Source organism: Notolabrus celidotus, chromosome 4 (genome assembly GCF_009762535.1).
Source record: "Notolabrus celidotus isolate fNotCel1 chromosome 4, fNotCel1.pri, whole genome shotgun sequence".
NCBI classification, from domain to species: domain Eukaryota; kingdom Metazoa; phylum Chordata; class Actinopteri; order Labriformes; family Labridae; genus Notolabrus; species Notolabrus celidotus.
Window position 1 is genome coordinate 36,360,582 of NC_048275.1, and position 23,557 is coordinate 36,384,138.

The window sequence follows — 23,557 nt, forward strand, 5'->3', positions numbered from 1 at the left end:
TCCAGTCCAGTAGGTGGCGCTAATTCCCTGATCAAATTTAAATCCACGAAGAAGAAACATATCGAAATGATATACACGCGCCCAAGTTCTAAAGTCCAGAGTCAGACTTCAGTCTTCTTATTGAGGTGAGAGAGCAACAACAGGTGTAACAGCACGCGATCGATACTTTAGTCATGCGCACTGATTGCACAAATGTATTGTTTGTCATAAGTTCACATATTTATATTCATGTTACTGAAGTTTGCTGTGTTTGTGTTTGTGTTTGTGTTTGTGACTGAGCGTCATGTGATCAGCTGATGACACTCTGCAGGATATAAAACACGGACTTACTCCCTCTGAGCTTACATGAGTTAATACTTTGTTATAGTTTCTTTAAATAAAACACTCTCAGTCAGTAAGACCTTGAAATGTTCAAACATTTAATAGTATCAGTGATACTGTAAGGAAACCTGACAATAACAATAAGAAACGCCTGTTCTAAATGTGTATGTGCTGTGCTGCCCTGTAGTGGCTGCTGTCAGCTCCAACATGACCCAGGTGAGCCATCAGCAGTGGGGAGAGGTGCCCGGCCTGCCCAGCGTGGACATGTGGGTCCTCCAGTCCCCCCAGCTGAGGGTGGAGGTTCTCACTCTGGGAGCCATCATCAGGTCTGTGCAGTGCAGGGGGAAGGATGACCAAGTGAAGGACGTGGTTCTGGGCTTTGATGACCTGGAAGGTAAGAAGGAACTGTTTACTCCTCAAACTGCAAAAGACAGCGTCAAGATGTAAGATAAACATTATATGTTATATGTTATTGTTAGCTGCTTGTTATAATTTATGAATGTATTATAGTCTGTAAACAACCACACCTCATTCCAGGAGAGTCACCTGTTCAACTCCTGACTAAATGTCTTCAGCGATATGCAGGAAAGTGTGCTTATACAAGTCAGACAGTGAAACAGCTGACCCTGTGATACAGTCAGAACAGGAAAACATACATTAAACTTATTTATTTATTTATTACACAAAATTATAATACAGCAACACAACTCTGACTGGACGCTCCACCCCTTGCTCCCATGTCTTGTCCTGTTGTAGGTTATCATGTTTATTTGTTTGTATATTTGTTTGTTTGTTTAGACCTTGTCCAACATACATTAAACTTGTTTTACCACCCCTTTACTGTTTTTACAGTTAGGGTATGGTAATTAAAGGTGACATATCATGCAAAATTGACCTTTTAATGGTTCTTTACCTGAAATATGTGTCCCTGGCATGTCTACAAACCCCCCGAGAATGAAAAAAATCCATTCTGCCCCTGTTTTGATTTCTCCACCTTTCTGTAAATGTGTGTGAAACAAGCCGTTTCAGACTTCCGTGTTTTTGTTACGTAACAACAATATCCGGTCTGTCACAGAGTCAGAGCTCGGAGCTTGTTCAGCCCATAGACTGTATAAAATAATACTGAATCCCTCCTCCGTTTTTCATTACCTGCACAAATGTGTGCTAACAAGGAGCTTAGGAGGGAGGCATGCTAGTTGTAGGCTGTCTTAATAAACACAAAGGTCGGTTTTACTCCCCACGTCTGCAGATTTGAAGATATAGTGGATGATTTTTATTTGTCATGGATAAGTGCTAGCGCTAATTAGCATAGCCACATAGCTACATGTTCATAGCTGTAGCTGTAGCTGTAGCTGTGTACCAAGACACACGTCGACATACTGACAAATAAAACAACAAGAAACACTAAATCTGTGACCAATCCTTCAGAAAAGGTCCTGCTGCCTTTCTGGCAGAGGTCGGTTTTACTCCCCAGGCCTGCAGATTTGAAGATCTAGTGGATGATTTTTATTTGTCATGGATAAGTGCTAGCGCTAGTTAGCATAGCCACATAGCTACATGTTCGTAGCTGTGTACCAAGACACACGTCTACATACTGATAAATAAAACAACAAGAAACACTAAATCTATGACCAATCGTTCAGAAAGGTCCTGCTACAGGCGCCTCTCCATCAGGATCAGATTCAGAGGGTTGAAGTAACGCGATCTCTGAGCAGCCGTGTATATTCAGCCAACATGTAAACATTAGATCAACGTGCTGGAGAGCCGAGACACATCCACTTCCTGAGGGGGCGTGGTCAGAGAGAAAACAGAGTGTTCTGAGGAGGAATGAAGAAGAGGGTTTTTCAGGCAGACCAAAATCTGATTTCAAAGTGTTTTTTTGAGCATAAACTTTAAAGTCATGTTTTGGGGACCTCTTAGACCAATATATATTGATGAAAAAAGCGTGATATGTCACCATTAACAGTTACTTCATACATCACTTACATACGCATACACTCATATATGTGTGTAAATACTGTATATATACATATACTGTATATATATGTATATGTATAAATACACACACCATTCAGTTTGTTCTCAGAAATATGATGTTTTCAAATTCAGCCTGAGAGGCTGTTTATATGCAATCATCCTAAATAAAACTTGTATGTCCAGCAAATTTGGTCAAATATGAACTGATGTATGAAGTAACTGTTAATTACCATACCTTAACTAATGATGTATTAAACACGTTGTCATACATGAAGTCATGGTGACAGGATCATTAGTTCATGGTGAACAACAGGAATTAACAATGAATTCATACAGAGATTCATCATGAGTCATTCATTACTTCAACATGACTTAAGCATTATTTCACGAAGAAAACTGTTCCATTATTGTAAAGTGTTACCAATAAAAGATAAAACAATTTTGGAAGACCAAAATCAACAACAGATACAAATTTAAAACAATTAAAACATCAGAAATATTAAATATTAAATCCTGCCAATGACTAAGACCTATGGTGAGGCAGCTTTTTATTATCATGGCCACGCCTGTGGAACACCCTGCCTGAGGATCTGAGGGCTGCCCAGAGCATAAATATTTTTAAAGGCAAACTCAAGACCGACCTTTTTAGTCTTGCTTTTAACTAAGTTTAATTTTTATTCTTAATAGTTCTATTTATTTATTTATTTATTATCTATTTCCAATTTAATCACTTTTATTCTACTTTATTTACTTATTTATTTATTTTAAGTCTCACATCTTATTTTCTTTTAATGGTTTAATATTTTAGTCTTTTATTATCTTAGAAATGTATTTTACTTTGGTGATTTTAATTTCCTGTTTTGAGTTTTAACATTTTATTTTACCTCCAGTGTTTCCTCATTAAAATATCATCAGAGCTTTTCCTCAGTTCGTTCAGCAAATTATTTAGATTTTTTATTTATTTATTTTATTTGTATTGTTTTTATTGCTATTGTTGCATATTGTGTTTTTAACCTTAGGATTGTGGGGTAGGTTTGGGGTCGGGGCTGGGGATGGGATCTTTTTCTTAATTTATTCTATTTTAAGTTGTTTTTCTTGTACAGAACTTTGTGTTACAATGTCATTGTATGAAAAGCGCTTTATAAATAAAGTCTGATTGATTGATTGATTGATTGATTGATTGATTGATTGATTGATTGATTGATTGATTGATTGATGCTGCTAAAAAGAATAAACACATCTGGATTAAAACACACTTAGGGGACATCTCCTTTATAGAACATCTATAAAATGTGTTTTTGAATGAGGATAAAGAAGTGCATACATAAACATACATCTATACTTATACATGCATATACATGTCAACATATACACCAATCATGATACATAAATGAAAAAGGATTGAAAGAAAGAAAATAACTGATTTATGTCCTGCCAATGGGACACTGTCAGCTTGTTAAGTGTTTCAGTAACAACAATTTAATATTCATATTAAGAATTCCAAACATGGCTATAAAAAGCATTCTGCTCAGTCCACATGTTTTCCACATTTACATATGAACATCCGACAGATTGTATGTGAGGTCTGCACCCATAAACACCCGAGGATGAGATCTTGGGAGCTTGATTTGAGCCGTGTATAAATGAACCTGTACTCTGTATGCTTTCAGGTTATCTCTCTGACGCACGGTACCAGGGTGCAGTGGTGGGTCGCGTGGCCAACAGGATTGCACGGGGTCACTTTGTAGTGGAGGGCAAAGAGTACAAACTGGATATCAATAATGGTCCTAACGCTCTGCATGGAGGGCTGCGGGGCTTCAATAAGGTACGGCTGAGTGGAGATGTGATTGTGATTCATCACAAAGCTTACAGACGTTTGTGTAGTGATATATGATTTGTCTTTCCTGACTTACTTCAGGTTTCTCCACCCAGTTGAAGGTAAATTATGTGTGCTGTTGTTCTTCTCAGTTTGTACGTCTAACTTTTCCTCTGTAGTTTCAGATTTACAAGTTTTAACAGTGAAACAACACTAACTACATTTAATGAAATAAGCTTCCGCCCAGATACTTTATCATGTCCTGCCTGGTTTGCAAGCCCAAAGAATGGCAGGAGACAACTTCTTTCCATTACACCTGTCATTCTGGTTTTCTGTTTTAAGTTTGCTCCAGCTGTAACAAAACTTGTTGATACTGTTAAAAAAAACTAAAGGAGGAAAACAGTGTCTGCTGTAAAAGCAGAGATGATTGACATTAAGTTTGATCAAGTCAGTATGAGGGAACAAACATTAAAGCCCCTGGAAACAGAAATGGAATGTTTAAAATTCATATTGAATATCAAAATGTAATGTGTAATCAAACTTCAACAAAAATCAGAGCATTTCTCAGGACTGTGTGGGCGTGGCCTAACTCTTTGATTGACGGGTCAAGAGAGAGTTCACAGCCTGCATGTTTGAGCCGTCTGACTCTGAATCTAAAGACATCAAAACTCCAGAATCTGAGTCACAAAATACTTCAGAATCAGGACTTCTATCATTTATTAGTTTTATCACTCTGTAGTCTCCGGGGCATCAGGACCATGAGACGCCCAAAGCAGAGGAGGCTGAAGTGTAGTATGTGCACGCAGAGGAGCTCTGCTCCGGGTGTCAGACGGAGCTGTTTGTCTAAACTCTGAGCTGTTTGGGGAAAGTTAGTGAACCGGTCCATGGGAAAGTTTGTGAACCGGTCCTGGGGAAAGTTAGTGGACCGGTCCTGGAGAAAGTTAGTAAACCGGTATTGGGGAAAGTTAGTGGACCAGTCCTGGAGAAAGTTAGTGGACCGGTCCTGGAGAAAGTTAGTAAACCGGTATTGGGGAAAGTTAGTGGATCAGTCCTGGAGAAAGTTAGTGGACCGGTTCTGGAGAAAGTTAGTAAACCGGTATTGGGGAAAGTTAGTGGACCAGTCCTGGAGAAAGTTAGTAAACCGGTATTGGGGAAAGTTAGTGGACCAGTCCTGGAGAAAGTTAGTGGACCGGTTCTGGAGAAAGTTAGTAAACCGGTATTGGGGAAAGTTAGTGGACCGGTTCTGGAGAAAGTTAGTAAACCGGTATTGGGGAAAGTTAGTGGACCAGTCCTGGAGAAAGTTAGTGGACCGGTTCTGGAGAAAGTTAGTGAACCGGTATTGGGGAAAGTTAGTGGACCGGTCCTGGGGAAATTTTGCAGAGCATATCCAGGACTGCTTTAGCTACTCGGCCACGGCTCAACTCAACCGCATCCTAAAATTTCCCCAAATCCACAGCAGTTGAAATATCATAGGTAGAACGTTTTTGTTGATTTGGGTTCCCAGAGGCTTTAAGTCAGGGTCATGTGTTCAGTTTGGGTCAACCTCACAGAATATCATAGAGGAATTAAAAACAGTGTAGCTTATTGTTGTTATACCATAGACTGTATAAAATATGGACGTAGTATCCGTGACGTCACCCATCTGTTCCTGAGAGCTGTTTTGAAGCAAATCGACGGCAGCAGCCATATTGGAAATGCGGAACTCAACTAGGCAGAGTGTGATGTAGTGTGAGCCTCCTAGCCAATAGCTATGTGTTCCCGACCGGGAGTCACGTCAGTCATGTCCTTATTTGGGCAAAACTCGTAATCTTAATATCTTCTGAACCGTCACGTTAGAAAAAAATTCACCCCCCGTACAGTGTGTGCCATTAGAGAGATTAGCTTCATAGGGCCAAGCCGTTTTTTGAACCAGGCTGTAAACATGTTTATTAATGCTGCAAAGATCGTCTTTTTCCCATTCATGTGTATGTGGTTTCTGGTGTTTCTGCAGCCAGCCTCAAGTGGATTTTCGATGTATTGCAGTTTATAACACTTCCACATGGGCTTCATCGTTTGAGACCGGAGGTTGCCGCTTGTGTTATACACACGTTGAACACAAGGGAGCCGGATGATCCCCTGGTGGTGAAGCTTTCAGCAGTATGTCTGCCCCCTGGTGGCTGGCTGCAGTATAGGTCAAAAAATCTGTCTCCCCCATTCATTTGAATGGCGGAGCAGTCAAACTTTAAAAAATAAATACACGTGGTACGAATGTTTCTCACACCCGTATGCTGTGGTGATATGTAGTTAGTATTTGACTGTTTTGTGTCCAAGGCCTCTTTTTTCTGAAAAGTTTCTTTTTTGTTAGTTATTAGAGTTTAAAAAACGGGGTTTTACTTCCGGGTTTTCTTTGATTCACAGCCGCCATAGAGAGAAACTTCAAAGGACACACAGCGTCTAGTGACGCTACGATGTAGGGCGGAGCTTGTTACAGTGGCTTCATAGGCTCTGGCTGCACAATAGCTGCGCCTAGTACAAGCGGCAACCTCCGGTCTAAAAATATGAGTCCAATGCGGAAGTGTTAGAAGCTGCAGTTCATCGAGGATCCGCTTGAGGCTGGCTCCGGAAGTACCGGAAGTCACATACACATGAATGGGGAAAAGCTGATCTTTACAGCAGAAATAAACATGTTTACAGCCTGGTACAAAAGATGAGTGTAGTCTGAATAGCTAATTTCTCGATGTCCTCTCACTGTGAGGGGGGTGAATTTTTTTCTAATTCAGTAATTTCGAAGATATTGAGATTATTAGTCTTCCAATGAGAGGCACAGCTGCCTGCAGGAACACTGCAGCTGTTGGCTAGGAGGCTCAAAGCCCGCCTCTTTACGTCACACTGGCTCGACAGAAGCAATATAGCTGCCGCAGCCGATTGGTCTCAAAACAGCTCTTCAGAAACAGATGGGTGACGTCACGGATACTACGTCCATATTTTTTACAGTCTATGGCCTAGTAGCGGGATTTCTTGGCTTTAGAACCGTACAACTGGAAGAGGCGGAGCAACACTGTCCATTTTTATTACAGTCTATGGTTGAACAGTGTTCAGTAGATGTTTGTGCAGCACATGAGTCGTGACTTAGACAAACTGTGTTGAGAAGCGGTGAGTCCTTATATCAGTTCACTCAGTCTGAGGACTCAAAGATTCACAGGACTGGATAAATACTGAGCTCACTTTTCTGCTTCATCCACCACCACACATACACACACACACACACGTACTGTACATACATACTAACAGATACAGACTCTGCACTGATGTGTTGTGTGGACTTGTGTGTGTGTGTTTTTGCGATGCAGACGTGTGTGCATGTTTGTTTGTCAGATGTTCATTGATCGGATTCACATCAAACCGTCCTCAGATTAAAACAAACACCATTTTATAATTGCACTGCTGGAGGGGATTCAGCACTCTCCCGTGGGACAGGAGGGGATGTTATTTCTGTCGTAGCAGATGGCTTGATTAAACAGACCCAAGATATTGTTCCTGAGAACACTCTAGATCAGAGTGACTCTAAAGCTCTCTCTTCTCACAATCTGGCTCCGTCAGACATTGTTTCCCCCTCCTGTCTCTCCATTCTGCCTGATTAAATGTCTCATGTTGGGTTACTGAAGTCCAAAGACTTGAGGGTTAAGCTATTGGCCTCCTGGATCCAGCAGGGTATGGATGTAAAGCTTATAGAATAGGATGTTATTGATCTTTGTAACAGTTCATGTTCATATTGATAAAACTGTGTGCATGTATTTTCCTCTCAGGCGGTCTGGCTTGGTGCAGCCATTGATGGAGGTGTGCAGCTGAGTCATACAAGTCCAGATGGAGATCAGGGTTATCCTGGAGAGGTTCAGGTCTCAGTCTCCTACACCTTACAGGTAAACACACCTGCTTCTTCACCTCACAGTCCTGCAGCTGATCATCCTCAAAAACATTTAACCTTCTCTCAAACAACGCTTCTGTCTGACGAGGATGATCAGACTGACTGAAATATGACCACTCGTACACAGAGTGAGCCCCAAACAGTCTTTGATCAGCAGAGAGAGGCACGACTCTGTTACAAGAAATGTGATGTCTTCTGATATTTGAGTTGTACAGTTATGAGAAACAACTTTAAATATCAGATAAAATTACTTGACTATCCACTGGAATTATAAAGATGTTGTTTTGTAAGAAAGTTGTGCACACCTGAGACGAGTCATGTAGTTTTTTTAGGAATATAAATTACATTTCTGAGAGTTTGAAGTTGTTTCTTGTCAGTTATGTCTATATAATTTCAGACATATGTTTTCTGAAATTAAAAATAATATTAATGTTAATTAAAAACTAAAATCTTGTAAAGTCTGAGTTTCTTCCAAATTAAAGCTGGGGTTGGTAGTCTTGGAAAACCAGCATGAATTTGAATGTAGCATTTCCTCAGGACTCCATCTAACCCCTCCCCTCCTCCCTCGGAGCTCCTCCAAAACAACGCCCCCCCGCTCACATGCACGAGCGCCGCTGACTTGCGACCATATGATGGTGACTGATTCCTCACCAAAACATTCTCATAGTGAAAGTTAAAAACACAAACAAACATGGCTGCTGTTAGTGCTCACAACTGTCATGTAGCATTATCCAGTTGTACTGGTGACACGATATCAGGAGAAAAGTTATAACACATATATAATACTGTAACAGCTCTACTGTTTGTTAAACATGTTCAGTGTAGATGCTCTTAATTCCTACAGTGTTGACAGTCAGTGAAGGCATCAGGAGAGGTGTAGAGTGTGTGAGCGGGAGAGAGGAGAGACAAAAGGAGAAGTTCTTCATTCATTCAAACATTGATTGTTGCTTTGTTGGTTGGCGTGGTAACGGCCGACAGTGACCGGTTATTAAAGCTCAACGTGTTCACAAATCGGCTCGTCATCCCTACAGCGTCCGGACGGACGCTACAGTACATCTACATTTCTGTAGGACTTACTAAATGTCATTAATTCTTTTGCTTGTCAGAGCCCCCGTGGTGAGAGCTTTTTAGACTCTGATCCGGACTACAGTCCTGAGCAAAGCACCTCATCTGGTCAGAGGGGACAGGCCCGAGGTCGAGCGAGAGGGGCAGTCAGTAGAGTCAGGGGAAGCAGGGGCAGGAGACGGGGAGTGCACGCCAGGGAAATGTACGCAGGAGGCGTGCAGAACAGCAGGACAAGATTTGAATGGTTTAAAATTTTGGCACCCAAAATACGGTGATTGGTTGGTGTTTTCCCAGGTTTACTCCGGCTGTAGATAGCAGCTTTTCTTCTCTCTTTTTTAAGAACACATCATGTATTGATTACCATCAGGACATAAAGATCATTTTAACCAGTATAACAAAAAGTGGATCTAAATCTGATTACCAACCCCAGCTTTAAGTGTTGCATAAGTGAGGGATCATGTCTAAGATAAGATAAAATATTACTTTATTGTTCCCCGGGGGGGAAATTCAGTTGTTACAGCAACCCAGACATAAGTACAATCAAGAAAGAAGTTTCAATAAGTAAAAATAAGTAAAAATAAAATAAAATAAGTAAAAATAACAATAGATAAATACAGCTAGAATATGATTTAGATATATACAATGTTACAAATGGAATTTAAATTAAATAGAAGTAATTACAGGCAGTGTTGAAAATATTTCAGTAGTGACAGGTTGACATGGTGTGATTATGGTTGGTAATGACAAATTAAGCAATAAATAAAAATAATATGGTATGTAATATGACCATGAGTTGTAGAATATGACCATGAGTTGTAGTTATAATAATAATGTAATATAACATAATATAATAATAATATGGCAAGATAATTATATAATACAGTATATTATACATTATAATGCCAGCAGCAGTCAAGAGAGAGAGAGTTCAGGATGAGATGATGGAGTGTGACAGACAGAGCAGAGATGGTATGGATCTGTTCATGGGGGGGTGTCAGTGGTCAGCATGGTGCAGTCTGTGGCCTCCGTTACTGTTTAACAGTCTGATGGCGGTGGGCACAAAGGAGCGCCTGAAGCGTTCAGTCTTGCACCGTGGTGGAATGATGCGCTGACTGAACGAGCTCCCCATCAGCCACAGCTCATCATGGAGAGGGTGAGAGGGGTTGTCCAGGATGGCTCGCAGTTTGTCCATTAACCTCCTCTCAGCCACTGACTCCAGACTGTCCAGTTCTAGGCCAACAACAGAGCGGGCCTTAGTGAACAGGTGATCATGCAAATTAGATCCCAGCTCCTGCAGCTCCTGCAGTTACATGCTGAACTGTCCTTGGGCAAGACCCTGAACCCCAAATTGCTCCCTCTGTTGCTCAGCGGTGTGTGAATGTGTATGAATGATACACAGGATAATGGAAGAAATCTAACTGTAAATATTTCTGACAGACCTGTCTTCATATGTAGAGCCAGCAGTCAGGAGCTTAGGTGATTTTTGACAGCAACCTTTCCTTAGATGAACAGGTGGAGAGGGGTGTCCAGTCTTGTTTGTACCAACTAAGAACTATACCACTATATAAGTCTTTTTATGTTATGCCGATATGGAAACAGTCATGCTTTTATTTCATCCTGGTTAGACTCCTGCAACTCTCTTTATACCTGTCTCAGCCAGAAACCCCCCAAACAGCTCCAGCTCGTCCAAAACGCTGCAGCAAGAACTTTAACGGCTCAGAACGTAGAGATCGTATCCCTCCTGTTTAAGCACACCTGCCCTGGTTACCTGTAAGTTTTAGAACTGATTAAAGCATGTACTGATTGTTTTTGAGGCACTAAAGGGTCTGACCCCTGACTATATGTCTGACCTTTTAACTTCTTATGAACCGCCCTGCAGCTTGAGATCTTCGGATGAGGCTCTTTTAGTTGTTCCATAGTCCAGACTCAAGACAAAAGGCGACTGCTGTAGATCAGCCTACCAGAGGAGATGAAGCTCACCCAATCAGGATTGTCTTTAAAATCTCTTCTTAAAACACACTTTTATAAACAAGCTTTCATATAAGTCATCTTTTAGTGCCTTTTATTATTTCATCAGGATCTTGTGTAGTATCTTAGCAAATGTCTGTTCTTATATCTGACTGTTTCTATGTCTTCATTATTTGCCTTCATTGTTGTGGATTTGTTGCTTATGGAAAGCACAGAAAATGTCTCAGCTTTGAATATTGTTGCTTCTTCACTTTATCACCTAAGATTTGAGTTTTGTGTTTAGGGAGAAACTCTAACTATTGAATACCAAGCCCGGTCTACCAAAACCACCCCCATCAACCTCACCAACCACACCTACTTCAACCTGGCTGGACAGGTAAGGTGTGATCAACTGTGTGACTGAACCGTACGTGAAGGGATGCTCCTTCATGTCACTGTAAACTGTGATGACTTCTGATGTAGAATGAAGGAGACACACACACATGCACTCACTCAAACAATAACAGATGTTATACAAACTATAAGCTTGTAAAAGTGTAGAGGTCCTGAGGAAGTGTAGAGGTATTGCAGGTCTCTCCTGTACTGAGGTGTACCTGAAGCCTCGTTAAGATTCATTATATGAAACTCCCTCAGCTAATCTCTCTTCTGAGCAGACGTCAGGGTTTTAGACCTGAATCAACCAAGGATGCTAAAACACTGAACACCACCGAGCAGCTTCAGCCTTAAAGTTAAAACAGAGATATAATCACCTTTAAAACTTTAGAAAAAAGTGACCCCACCAACACTGAGAGCTACAACCTCCCACTTTCATGTCACCTTATGTCCATGTGTGTGTGTGTGTTTGGTGTTTGCAGGGTACAGCTGATATCTACGACCACCAAGTGTCCATCAATGCTCAGTCCTACCTGCCTGTGGACGACACCTCGATCCCCACAGGTAAAGATTTGCATCTTTAGCTGTTATGAAACACCTCCTGTTTTGAATGAACTCCAGCTTTAAAGGTGACATATCATGCAAAATTGACTTTTTAATGGTTCTCTACCTGAAATATGTTTCCCTGGCATGTCTACAAACCCCCCGAGAATGAAAAAAATCCATTCTGCCCCTGTTTTGATTTCTCCACCTTTCTGTAAATGTGTGTGAAACCAGACGTTTCAGAGTTCTGTGTTTTTGTTACGTAACAACAATATCCAGTCTGTCAAGGAGTCAGAGCTCAGAGCTTGTTCAGCCCATAGACTGTATAAAATAATACTGAATCCCTCCTCCGTTTTTCATTACCTGCACACATGTGTGCTAACAAGGAGCTTAGGAGGGAGGCATGCTAGTTGTAGGCTGTCTTAATAAACACAAAGGTCGGTTTTACTCCCCACGTCTGCAGATTTGAAGATCTAGTGGATGATTTTTATTTATCATGGATAAGTGCTAGCGCTAGTTAGCATAGCTACATAGCTACATGTCATAGCTGTAGCTGTGTACCAAGACACACGTCTACATACTGATAAATAAAACAACAAGAAACACAGAATCTGTGACCAATCCTTCAGAAAGGTCCTGCTGCCTTTCTGGTAGAGGTCGGTTTTACTCCCCACGTCTGCAGATTTGAAGATCTAGTGGATGATTTTTATTTATCATGGATAAGTGCTAGCGCTAGTTAGCATAGCTACATAGCTACATGTTCGTAGCTGTGTACCAAGACACACGTCGACATACTGATAAATAAAACAACAAGAAACACTAAATCTATGACCAATGGTTCAGAAAGGTCCTGCTACAGGCACCTCTCCGTCAGGATCAGATTCTGGATCAGATTCAGAGGGTTTAAGTAACGCGATATCTGAGCAGCCGTGTATATTCAGCCAACATGTAAACATTAGATCAACGTGCTGGAGAGCCGAGGCACATCCACTTCCTGAGGGGGCGTGGTCAGAGGGAAAACAGACTGTTCTGAGGAGGACTGAAGAAGAGGGTTTTTCAGGCAGACCAAAATCTGATTTCAAAGTGTTTTTTTGAGCATAAACTTTAAAGACATGTTTTGGGGACCTCTTAGACCAATATATATTGATGAAAAAAGCGTGATATGTCACCTTTAAAGCTGTGACTGTAGGTGTGACAGACAGAACCACAGTAAGGTCAAACAGTTGAAGCAGAACAAGTTTTTGGACTACTGCAGAGTTACAGCAGTGATCCTGTTTCTTACAGTCCAGTGAACAATCTGTTTTTAAAGACACCTGGTTTTCTCTGTTTATGAAATATCCTCCAGTGTGAAGCTCTTTCTTTTAACTCCATATCATTATAATCTTTATTTCTCTTACTAATCAACGATCCGTGTCGAGGTCAGGCCCTGTTGTCCTCGTTCATGTTGTTCTCTCTTACTTTGGGTTTGATTAATTTTTTACAGTATGGTTTATACTGTATAACCTGTAACTGGTGTTTATGTTTGCCTTTAAAACACAGTCCACACTGAAGTGTTGAATTATTAACACTTGTGTCCCAGACAGGTCTCTCTTCTGAGACAGGTCTCTCTTAAAAAAAACCATGTCTCAGCAAGAGAACAAGGACAAACAGGTTATATTAATCATTCTCTCATAGAGATCACATTTGTGTATTTATATTCATCTTTGTTTCTGTGTAAGGATGGATATCTGTGATGAGTAAAAGTAGAGGTTTATCTTTGAGTTCTGACAGACTGGTCCTCATCTTTCTCACAGTCTCTGAGCGTCTTTCTGTTAAACCCAAAGCAGCTTGATGATTGTTAAGTGAGAGATGAGACTGTGTTATATAGACAGAAGATCTGAGGGCTGCACAGAGTATCAACATCTCAAAAGCACACTCAAGACCGACCTTTTTAGTCTCACTTATTCCGTCCTACTTTATTAATGTATTATCTAGTTTTATTTTAAATTATTATGACACATCTATATCATTTATTCAGTTATTTTTTTAATTTGTATTTATGTGTTTTTTTTGTGGATTACTTTATTATTTATTTATTGATTGATTGATTTGATCTTAACATTTTAAGATTTTTACAGATTACCTCTCAGCATTTTAATTGTTTATTATGTTTAATTTTTCTGTATTTACTTTTAGTACAGCATCTTAGTTTCTTTTACTTGTTTAATCTTTTAGTGTTTTATTAATTTTATTAATTTATCTTATTTTGGTGAGTTTAATTTCCTGTGTTGAGTTTTAACATCTTATTTTACCTACAGATGTCAAGGCAGTGTTTCCTCAGTTCATTTCAACAGCACTTTTAATTATTTATTTATTTATTTATTTATTATTATTTAATTATTCTTATTCTTATTCTTATTCGTATTCTTATTATGTGTATTATTATTATTATTATTATTATTATTATTATTATAATAATAATTATTATTATTATCATTATCATTATCATTATTATTATTATTATCATTATTATTATTATTATTATTTATATATCATGTCCTTAACCCTGTATATGGATTGTAGGCGGGGTTTTTTTTCTGTATTTTTAATTTATTCAATTTGTTACTCCTATTATTTATTTTGTGTACAGCACTTTATGTTACAATACTGTTAAATGACAAGTGCTTTACAAGTATAGCTGATCAAACTATGCAATCTCACTTCAACCCTCTATTTTCCTCCAAAAAAGCCCCTCAAGTCAAGTTAAATAAAACTAAAAATAACAGGACGCTTCTTTGAAGAGGAAACAAAGTGTCAGCAGGATGTTTAACCATTTCAGATGGTTAAACATCCAACAACAACAACTTTTTTAAAACAGTGGACAAGCTGCCCTCTGCTGGACTGTGAGGAAGCTCAATCTTTCCTTTCACTCTCTGATCATTGTTTTCAAAGGCAGCAGTGAGCTCACAAAAGAGCTCCTGTTATTAACCTGTATCTGACGCAGGGACTGTAAATCCGTTCATTTTTCACATCAGCCACCGCTTAGGAATGACTGTTATTCAACGCACACACACACACACACGCACCGCTTCAGACAGCAGGAGGAGCTGACACAGAGTTGTAATGCGCTGACTTGCAGGCTGTGAGTGTCGTCTACAGTCCGTGACGTTGACTTGATTTAACTTGATTTAGTTTAACTCTGTATTGACCATTAAAAACGTGTTAAAGTTTATTAAGCACACAAAATTATTTCATAATGCTTTAGACAAAATCATATCCAGAGATCTCTCTTTTATTATTCTGAGAGAACATTAATCCAGGATGAGAGGGCGTTTGGAATCAGAAGCAATAAAACCTTCTGTTTAACAGGCAGAAACCTCAGATCAGATCACAGGAGAGACAGAGGAGAGACAGACAGGAACTAAACCCACAGATTACACAGCCCTGTGTGAATAACAGGATCATTATTATAATATAATAAACCTAATCCATCCATAGGAGAGATCCGAGGAGTGGAAGGCACGCCCTTTGACCTCAGAAGGCCTGTTCTGATTGGCCCTCGTCTGAAGGAGGTTCCAGGTCCAGGGTTTGACCACAACTTCTGTCTGTCCTCACCCAGAGACTCATGGACGGAGAGGCATGCTGCTAGGTCTGCTGCAGAAGGTTTTACTTTTTAAAACAGACACAGTCACACACATGATACAACTCAACAACACTCTACTCTTCCCTTCATCTCAGAGTGAGTCACCCAGCCAGTGGGCGTGTCCTGGAGGTTTCCACCAACGTACCAGGAGTCCAGTTCTACACGGCCAACTATCTGGATGGTTCTCTGATGGGCAAGGGGGGGTCTCGCTGCGGGAAGCACAGCTCCTTCTGTCTCGAGACACAGAACTGGCCAGATGCTGTCAACCAGGTATGATGAAAAGAAAGAGAAACACTCTCATACAGCGTGCGTGCGTGCGTGCGTGCGTGCGTGCGTGCGTGCGTGCGTGCGTGCGTGCGTGCGTGCGTGCGTGCGTGCGTGCGTGCGTGCGTGCGTGCTTAACACACAATAATCTAAATGAATGAAAAGAGAAGCACCAGATTTAGCTGATTAACTAGATTCCATCTGCAGCTCCTGTGCGGGTCGACACACGAGCAATACAGAACACAACATACAACTGAGTAATACAAAATACTGAAACTTTATCAATCAGGGTCCATTTTTCACTTCACAGGCAAAACATCAACTTAGTACAAATGTTCAAATCTGTTCCTCTCCTTTATGCCCCTAAATGAAAAGGCAGATTGAGCAGATGCAGTACCTCATTTTGGAATGCAACACTGCCCCCTAGAGGTTGACCTTGGAGCCCTGCTCGTCTGCTCAGAGCAGTGTTTAACAAATCCTGTCAGGTGGAGAGGCAGTGTTGTGACTCATCTTAAAAAGCAACCAGACAGATGAATACATAATAAATCTAATGGAACATATCATGCTTAAGAAGGTGGTCCAGAGGTGATAATGCTGTGACTTCTTATCAACAATTTTAAGGGCTTGTGTTTAGAAGGACTCGAGGGGCCTGAAGTGGCTTCTTGCCTGCTTTAAACCAGCTTGACACACAACAAGAAAAGATCATTGAAAAATGATTGGCCTCAGCTGTTAATGAATTTCCAATGCATCTAATAGTGGCTGAGTTATACTTCAGTGTGCAGCTTATCTCTCCTATTTTTCTTGAAGGTGTAAGGCTGGAGTACCTCTGAAATACCTAGACATTTGAATTAATTAACATATTTAAAGTTTTTCCTATGTACGTTTACATCAAGATAGTCCTGCTAAAATGAATATGTACTGTTTGTTCTACATGCAGTGTGAGAACAGAATCATCGGGCCACTGAAGCAACTTTTTCAGAGCTATCCATACTTTAACAGCCACTTGTTCTGCATCTTTATCCACATACTGTACAATACATCTGGATTTCAGACAGACGGGAGATCATTGATTTATAAACTGAACAACAATGGTCCAAAGATGGAGCCTTGGGGTACTTCCATGGTGCAATTTCTTTATGATTATAAGCAATGGATAATGTATGGTTAGCAGGTGGTTTTGGGAAATAGATTCTCGGCAGGGTGAGACAAGACCCCAATGTGAGGCAAAGGGGTCTTGTGTCTGCTTGTTGCCCGGGCTCTAACTTAAAATATAAACACGTTGGTAAAAATATTGATTAGAGATTATTTTATTGATTTAAATGATTTATGTTTACAGTTTTTAAAAATAGTCCCAGTGATTCCTCGTCAGTGATCGTTCCATGGTGATGGATTCTTCTCTGCCTGTTGTGGTGGATTGAACATGAAACTGTCCTCATTCAGCTCTCCTTCTTCTCTGAGCTCTGCGGTTCAATCAATCAATCAATATTTGTATAGCGCCAAATCACAACAATCATTATCTCAAGACGCTTTTACAAACATAGGAGGTCTAGACCACTCTATGTCAATATATATCTAATCTATCAGAATATATATCTAAAAAAAGTAATGTTCATCAGAGACAACAGCTCGGCCATAATCCTCCTGTCAGCCACCACCTCCACAGGGTCCAGGACTGAGCTGGCCTTCTTCAACAGTTAGTTCAGTCTTGCTCTCCTGTATCCTGTCCGCCCACAGCAGGTGTAATCCTTCCAATGTGGCGTTCGTGTCCGGTGTTAGCTCTGTTAGCATGATGCTACTCTGCCAGTATTCCCTCTGGTGCTGGGTTAGCTCGTCCACCTTATCGTAGATAGATCTCACATTTCCCATAACGGTGGGTGGAAGGACAGGTCGATGTCGTCTTTTTTAGCTTGCACCTCAATACCAGCACGTCATCCTTGCCTCCTTCTCCTCAGCACGCAGGGAACCACGTCAACGGTTAACACACCTTTAAAAAGAAACTAATGTCATAACTTTGAACCCTGCTGCTATCATCACCACCGCTCATGGTTTAACTTTCTTTGTAGAGATCACTAACCTAAAGTTTCTCTCACCTGCTCCGCTCCTTCATCATATTGATGGACAGGATCCAAGATGAAAATGTCCGTAGCCTGCTGATTTAGCATGCTAACAGAAACTAGAGCTTTAGCCACATTGTTTTGATGCTAACAGAAGCTAACGGTTTTTCCTCACCTTACGGTCTATGGTGTCAACAAGCAGAAGCTAAATGTGTCTGAACTCTTTTCTGTGGATTGATTTGACATGATGTGTGATCAGTTTGTCTCTGGTGTTGATCATGTTAATGAAAGGTAATAACTGATGTCAAGGGGTTTTCGACCAATTAGAATCAAGCATCTTAATATAAAGCATTACTTATCTGCACACACTGGGGGCAACCTGATAAATGTGTGTATGGACAGTTTGTTTGTAGACAACTTAAAGACCAGTATTTGACTGTTAACTGTCAAAGGCCTTGAGGAGGTCCAGTGAAACGGCTCCTACCACCCGCCCCTCCTGTCCAGTTTCATCTTAACGACTTCTAATGGTTTGGCCTGGACCCAAACTGCACTGGCTGCAGGAGAGCTTCAGAGTGCAAATGAGCTACCAAATGATCAGCTAAGACTTTTTCCACAGCCTTCGAGATGACACAGAGAATACTGATTGGTCCATAATTACTTACTCCCAGTTTAAACCCTGTATTTGAAAAAACACAGAACTAGATGCTGGTGTGTTGAAAGTGGTAAAAGATTGACTACAACACCAATTTTGATTGATCAACAGTAGAGCGCACAAACACACACACACACACACACACACACACACTGAGGGCGTGACACCGCCACATGAAAACAGATAAGGTCAGGATCATAACGAGCTGCAGAGATGGAAGCTGTGAAGCTTACACAGGACTTCCTTCAGATCTGTGTCCGATCTGTCTCCGATCCGCTGCGGCCCTGCTCCATGCTCTCTCATCCGTCAACACCCACCGGTTGTGTTTTCTGAACGATGGAGTCATGTGACCGAGGTTTTCCAGCTGTAATCACTGAATCAAGGATTCTCCTCCTCCTCTCCTCATCCATGTTGTCTTTCTGGTCCTCTGAAAACCTCTGACCTGTTGACTCCAGGCCTGGCTCAGCTCATCATGACGGTTTGTTGTTGTAGTTAAAGCAATAATAGAAGTCTTGTGTATCTGATCCGGAGGGCTCCAACCTGCCGGATCAGAGACGCAGCCAGAACGCAACGGAGTGGACCCAGTGGAAGTTAACACACTGACTAGAATAGAAACCTATCAGATCCGGTGCTGTGACGGATCGGAGACGGACCGGACTCGGATCTGGTGGAATTTGGCCGTCACACAATGCTGATGCAGGGCATTTTATAAGCAATGTTACTGAAGAACAACATCATTCTGTGTCATTTTATTCATTTTCTACATAGTTGAGGTTTGCACAAGAAATAGTATGTTTCACTTTTGTTTTATCAGTGTGTTAGCCTGACATAGTGCAGTTTCTGTAGCCCTGTCCACAGTGCTGGTATCTCCATTAAAGGTCCAACGTTTAGGAACTATTACTGAAACTGAAAAAGTCAGAAACAGAATCAAAGAATAAAAATAATCCTCTTCATTTACTCTCTGTTCGTCCCTCTGTCTGTCTTCAGGCTTCATTTCCTGATTGTCTTCTGCGTCCTGGTGAAGTCTACCAACACGTCACCCGTTACACCTTCACCACAGTCTGATCCGGACTCCACTCACAGCAGGACTGCAAAGAGGAGACGTTGCTGCTTTAAGAGGCAAATGAAGTGCATTATTTACTTGTTATTATCTCTGTGTGTAATACAATCCTGCACCAGTCAGTGCCTTCTCAGTATGAGTGTGTTTCTTTGTAACCTGATGAAGAAGTGAGGAGTTGTGTCTGAACATGTGAGTTGTGGGGGCGGTGAAAAAATGCCCCTAATATGAACGTGTTTTAAAGAGCGGTCCTGTGCAGCGTCCTCCAGTGAATAAAGTTGAAATGAAACGTCTCTCTCTTTAAGTCGTCTGTTGGTATCCATCCGTGTGTTCTCCTGGCATCAGACGGGTCCATCTGCTGATGTAATAATAGATCAGAGAGCGGTTACACTGAGCACTTTATGAAGCATTATTCACGTGTGCACGCCGTCTTTACATAGACTGAGCTATTCCTAGAACATTAGGTGAGGAGGAGAGTTTGGGTGAGAGGGCATCCTGCTACTCTGCCAAGAGACACAGTGTGTTGCCATAGCAGCCTCTTATCTGCACTCAGAGAAGCTTTCCAAAATCTGAGAACGTGCTCGAAGTTACAGAGCTGGAGAAAAGAGCAGAGCACGGGGTGAGGGGAAACGCAGGCTGTGTGGAGCTCATAAGAGGAGGCTTGTGAGCTCTGATTCAAACAGACAGGAGAGAGCACGTTCAACACACTCACCCCTCATTTCATTCAGCTGTATATACACAGACATAAACACGATCCTCTTGTGAGTGTGTCCTCATACTGGGTCAATACCAAGCGGCAACCTCCGGTCTAAATATATGAGTCCAATTGGGAAGTGTTAAAATCTGCAGTTCATTGAGTGTCCACTTGAGGCTGGCTCCGGAAATACCAGAAACCACATACACACCAATTCAAAGAAGACGATCTTTACAGCAGAAATAAACATGTTTACAGCCTGGTTCAAAAAATGAGTGTAGTCTGGATAGGTCATTCCTTGATCGGACCACACTGTACGGGGGGTGAATTTTTTCATAACGCGGTAATTTCAAAGATATTAAGATTACAAGTTTTCCAATGAGAGGCACAGCTGACTTGATTGACGGGCTGGAACACTGTAGCTGTTAGCGAGGAGGCTCAAACCCCGCCTGCCTCTCTACCTCACACTTTTTTGGTTGTGGTCAACATTTCCAATATGGCTGCTGCCGCCGATTGGCCTCAAAACAGCGCTTCAGAAACAGATGGGTGACGTCGCGGATACTACGTCCATATTCCATACAGTCTATGGTCAATACAGAACGAAATGATGTTACTGCAGCTTTACATGTTGTACCTTTCAATCACTGAAATCAACTCTACAATGATTAACTCTGTCATAGTGTCATATTTAAGTTCTAGATATCCATGTTTATTAGGCCACATTTAAGTAAAGGGATATGTTCATGTAGGTTATTATTATACACCTGACAATGGTGAGTTTGACTTCCTGTTATCTCTGCTCATGTTGATTCTTGTCACAGAGGTAAACCTCTCTGATGAGATGGACTGAGCCATCATTCACTTTCCTCAGTTAGCTGAATTCTGAAGCTCCGAGGAGACCTCTGCAGGTCGGGGTAGATCGAATGTAGAGGATATCAAAAGTCAGTGCTCAGACAGAGTGTAGTCACAGCTGACTTGATTGACAGGCGGGAACACTGTAGCTGTTGGCTAGGAGGCTCAAAGCCCGCCTCTTTACCTCACACTCGCTCGACAGAAGTTATGTTGAGTTCAACATTTCCAATATGGCTGCCGCCGACGATTGGCCTCAAAACAGCGCTCCAGGAACAGATTGGTGACGTCACAGATACAGGGTCAGGGTCTTGTCTCCCCCTTCAGGATTCAATTTCCCGTGACCACCTGCTAACCAATGATTTCTGTTTACAGTTTTTAAAAATAGTCCCAGTGATTCCTCGTCAGTGATCGTTCCATGGTGATGGATTCTTCTCTGCCTGTTGTGGTGGATTGAACATGAAACTGTCCTCATTCAGCTCTCCTTCTTCTCTGAGCTCTGTGGTTCACACACCTTTAAAAAGAAACTAATGTCACAACTTTGAACCCTGCTGCTATCATCACCACCGCTCATGGTTTAACTTTCTTTGTAGAGATCACTAACCTAAAGTTTCTCTCACCTGCTCCACTCCTTCATCATATTGATGGACAGGATCCAATATGAAAATGTGTGCGTTGTTTACCTCGCCTTACGGTCTGTGGTGTCAACAAGCAGAAGCTAAATGTGTCTGAACTCTTTTCTATGGATTGATTTTACATGACGTGTGATCAGTTTGTCTCTGGTGTTGATCATGTTAGTGAAAGTTAATAACCGTTGTCAAGGGGGTTTGACCAATCAGAATCAAGCATCTTAAAGAGCCAGAAGATCAGTAAGAGGGTTGGGTAATAAAAACATAAGCTATATTATAAACATTATACATTTTATATGAACTTGGCTTAGCAAGAGTTATTCTCAGTGTATCTATCTGTTACCTTTCTACAAAAACAAAACTACTGAGTGTGCCTTTAGTAGTCTTTATAGTGTTTGACCGATTGTCTCTTTTTTTCCTTCTGATGAGTGAAATTATTTTGACTGAAGCTGACTAAATGTGAATTCAGCTCCATTTACAGTTAAAAACTAATTCCACAGCTAACCACTCTAAATCAAAATGTGTATCACACTTTGGACGGTTATCTTTGCAGGACATATTTAAGATTTGGTTGGTTCAACTTTTAATGGAACACATGAATCTTAGAGATTCAGATCTGGAAAAGTATCTCTCTCTCTCTCTCTCTCTCTCTCTCTCTCTCTCTCTCTCTCTCTCTCTCCTCTCTCTGTCTCTCTCTCTCTCTCTCTCTCTCTCTCTCTCTCTGTGTGCTCGTGTCTAATAACGATTATATAAACACCATCCTGACACAGCAACTATCACCACCATCTGCCTCAGTGAGTAAATCAAACATGATCATTGATTCAGAGGTCTTTTCAAAGTGACCCTGCTTCATGTGATCATGCACACAAATCAGACGAACATACGTTTGAGTCTCACTGAAGAAGGAGAAGAAGAAGATGTTCCTTAAAGCAGCACGTTACAGAGAGGTGTGTGGAGAGAGCTGCAGCAGGAACAGAAAGTGATGAGGTGGTGAGTGGGAGGGAGGACCTGGCTCTTAGCTTCACTCTGTAACTGTAAGAGAAAGGGACTGTGTGTGTGTGTGTGTGTGTGTGTGTGTGTGTGTGTGTGTGTGTGTGTGTGTGTGTGTGTGTGTGTGTGTGTGTGTGAATCATGTGGAGCAGCTCTGGGAACAAACTGCGTTGGAAGTGAGATTCCAAATAAAATGTTATATAAAAGAAACTTACAAAGAATTCAAGATCACACTGGACTGATATGTGGTTTAATAATTTACCAGAGCGATATCTACAACAGTGTGGAGCATTTTTAATGATGGTTACACACTCACACTCACACTACTGATAAATACAACGTACACACAGCGTACAAACTATCCTTAAAGGACAAGTACATGTAAACCACTGATGATGAAGCATGGTCATCCCTAGAGTCTGTCTACATGCAAACAAAGCTCCATATCACTCTGTGCTGGGTTCATCGTCTGTTTGAGTTTATCATGTTGATATTTCAGGCTGCCCACCCACATCCCCTCTCCAGTAACAGCAGACCAAGAAGAGAGTGGAGCAGATGGTGTGTGTACAGGAGGATACAGCAGCCAAGCATGTTCAAACAGAATGTGACTCAGGATTCATGCTACTGTTTCACTGCTCCTAAAGAGGAGCACACTCATGTGAAGTTACCCCCTCAGTTTAAGACATTAAGGTAGTTATTGTGACATGGACACCAGCTGCTCAGAGCCAATATCTGATTCTAGATCCTCACTCACTAAAAAGCCAGACTTCTTGGGCAGTT

General features: G+C 41.2%; 1 protein-coding gene and 1 long non-coding RNA gene across 2 annotated transcripts in view; one reads left to right on the plus strand and one right to left on the minus strand.

Annotated features, from left to right (window-relative positions):
• galm (galactose mutarotase) lies at positions 1–19,908 on the plus strand. Its single transcript, XM_034682071.1, has 9 exons — positions 1–125; positions 509–715; positions 3,969–4,123; positions 7,900–8,013; positions 11,335–11,427; positions 11,906–11,987; positions 15,444–15,594; positions 15,684–15,858; positions 19,546–19,908. Exons 2-9 carry the CDS (start codon positions 529–531, stop codon positions 19,621–19,623), a joined length of 1,035 nt encoding a protein of 344 aa, XP_034537962.1. The 5' UTR covers positions 1–125; positions 509–528; the 3' UTR covers positions 19,624–19,908.
• Positions 19,218–23,557, minus strand: part of LOC117811662 — a 16,836-nt gene continuing 12,496 nt past the window's right edge. The window contains exon 3 of the long non-coding RNA XR_004631043.1: positions 19,218–19,973. This is a non-coding gene — a long non-coding RNA (uncharacterized LOC117811662). The remainder of the gene's footprint in view (positions 19,974–23,557) is intronic.

Coding starts and splice junctions, on each gene's coding strand:
- galm (XM_034682071.1), top strand. CDS start 529: ATGACCCAGGTGAGCCATCAGCAGTGGGGAGAGGTGCCCGGCCTGCCC. Junction 11,428..11,905: donor ACTTCAACCTGGCTGGACAG/GTAAGGTGTGAT, acceptor TGGTGTTTGCAG/GGTACAGCTGATATCTACGA. Junction 15,859..19,545: donor GGCCAGATGCTGTCAACCAG/GTATGATGAAAA, acceptor GTCTGTCTTCAG/GCTTCATTTCCTGATTGTCT.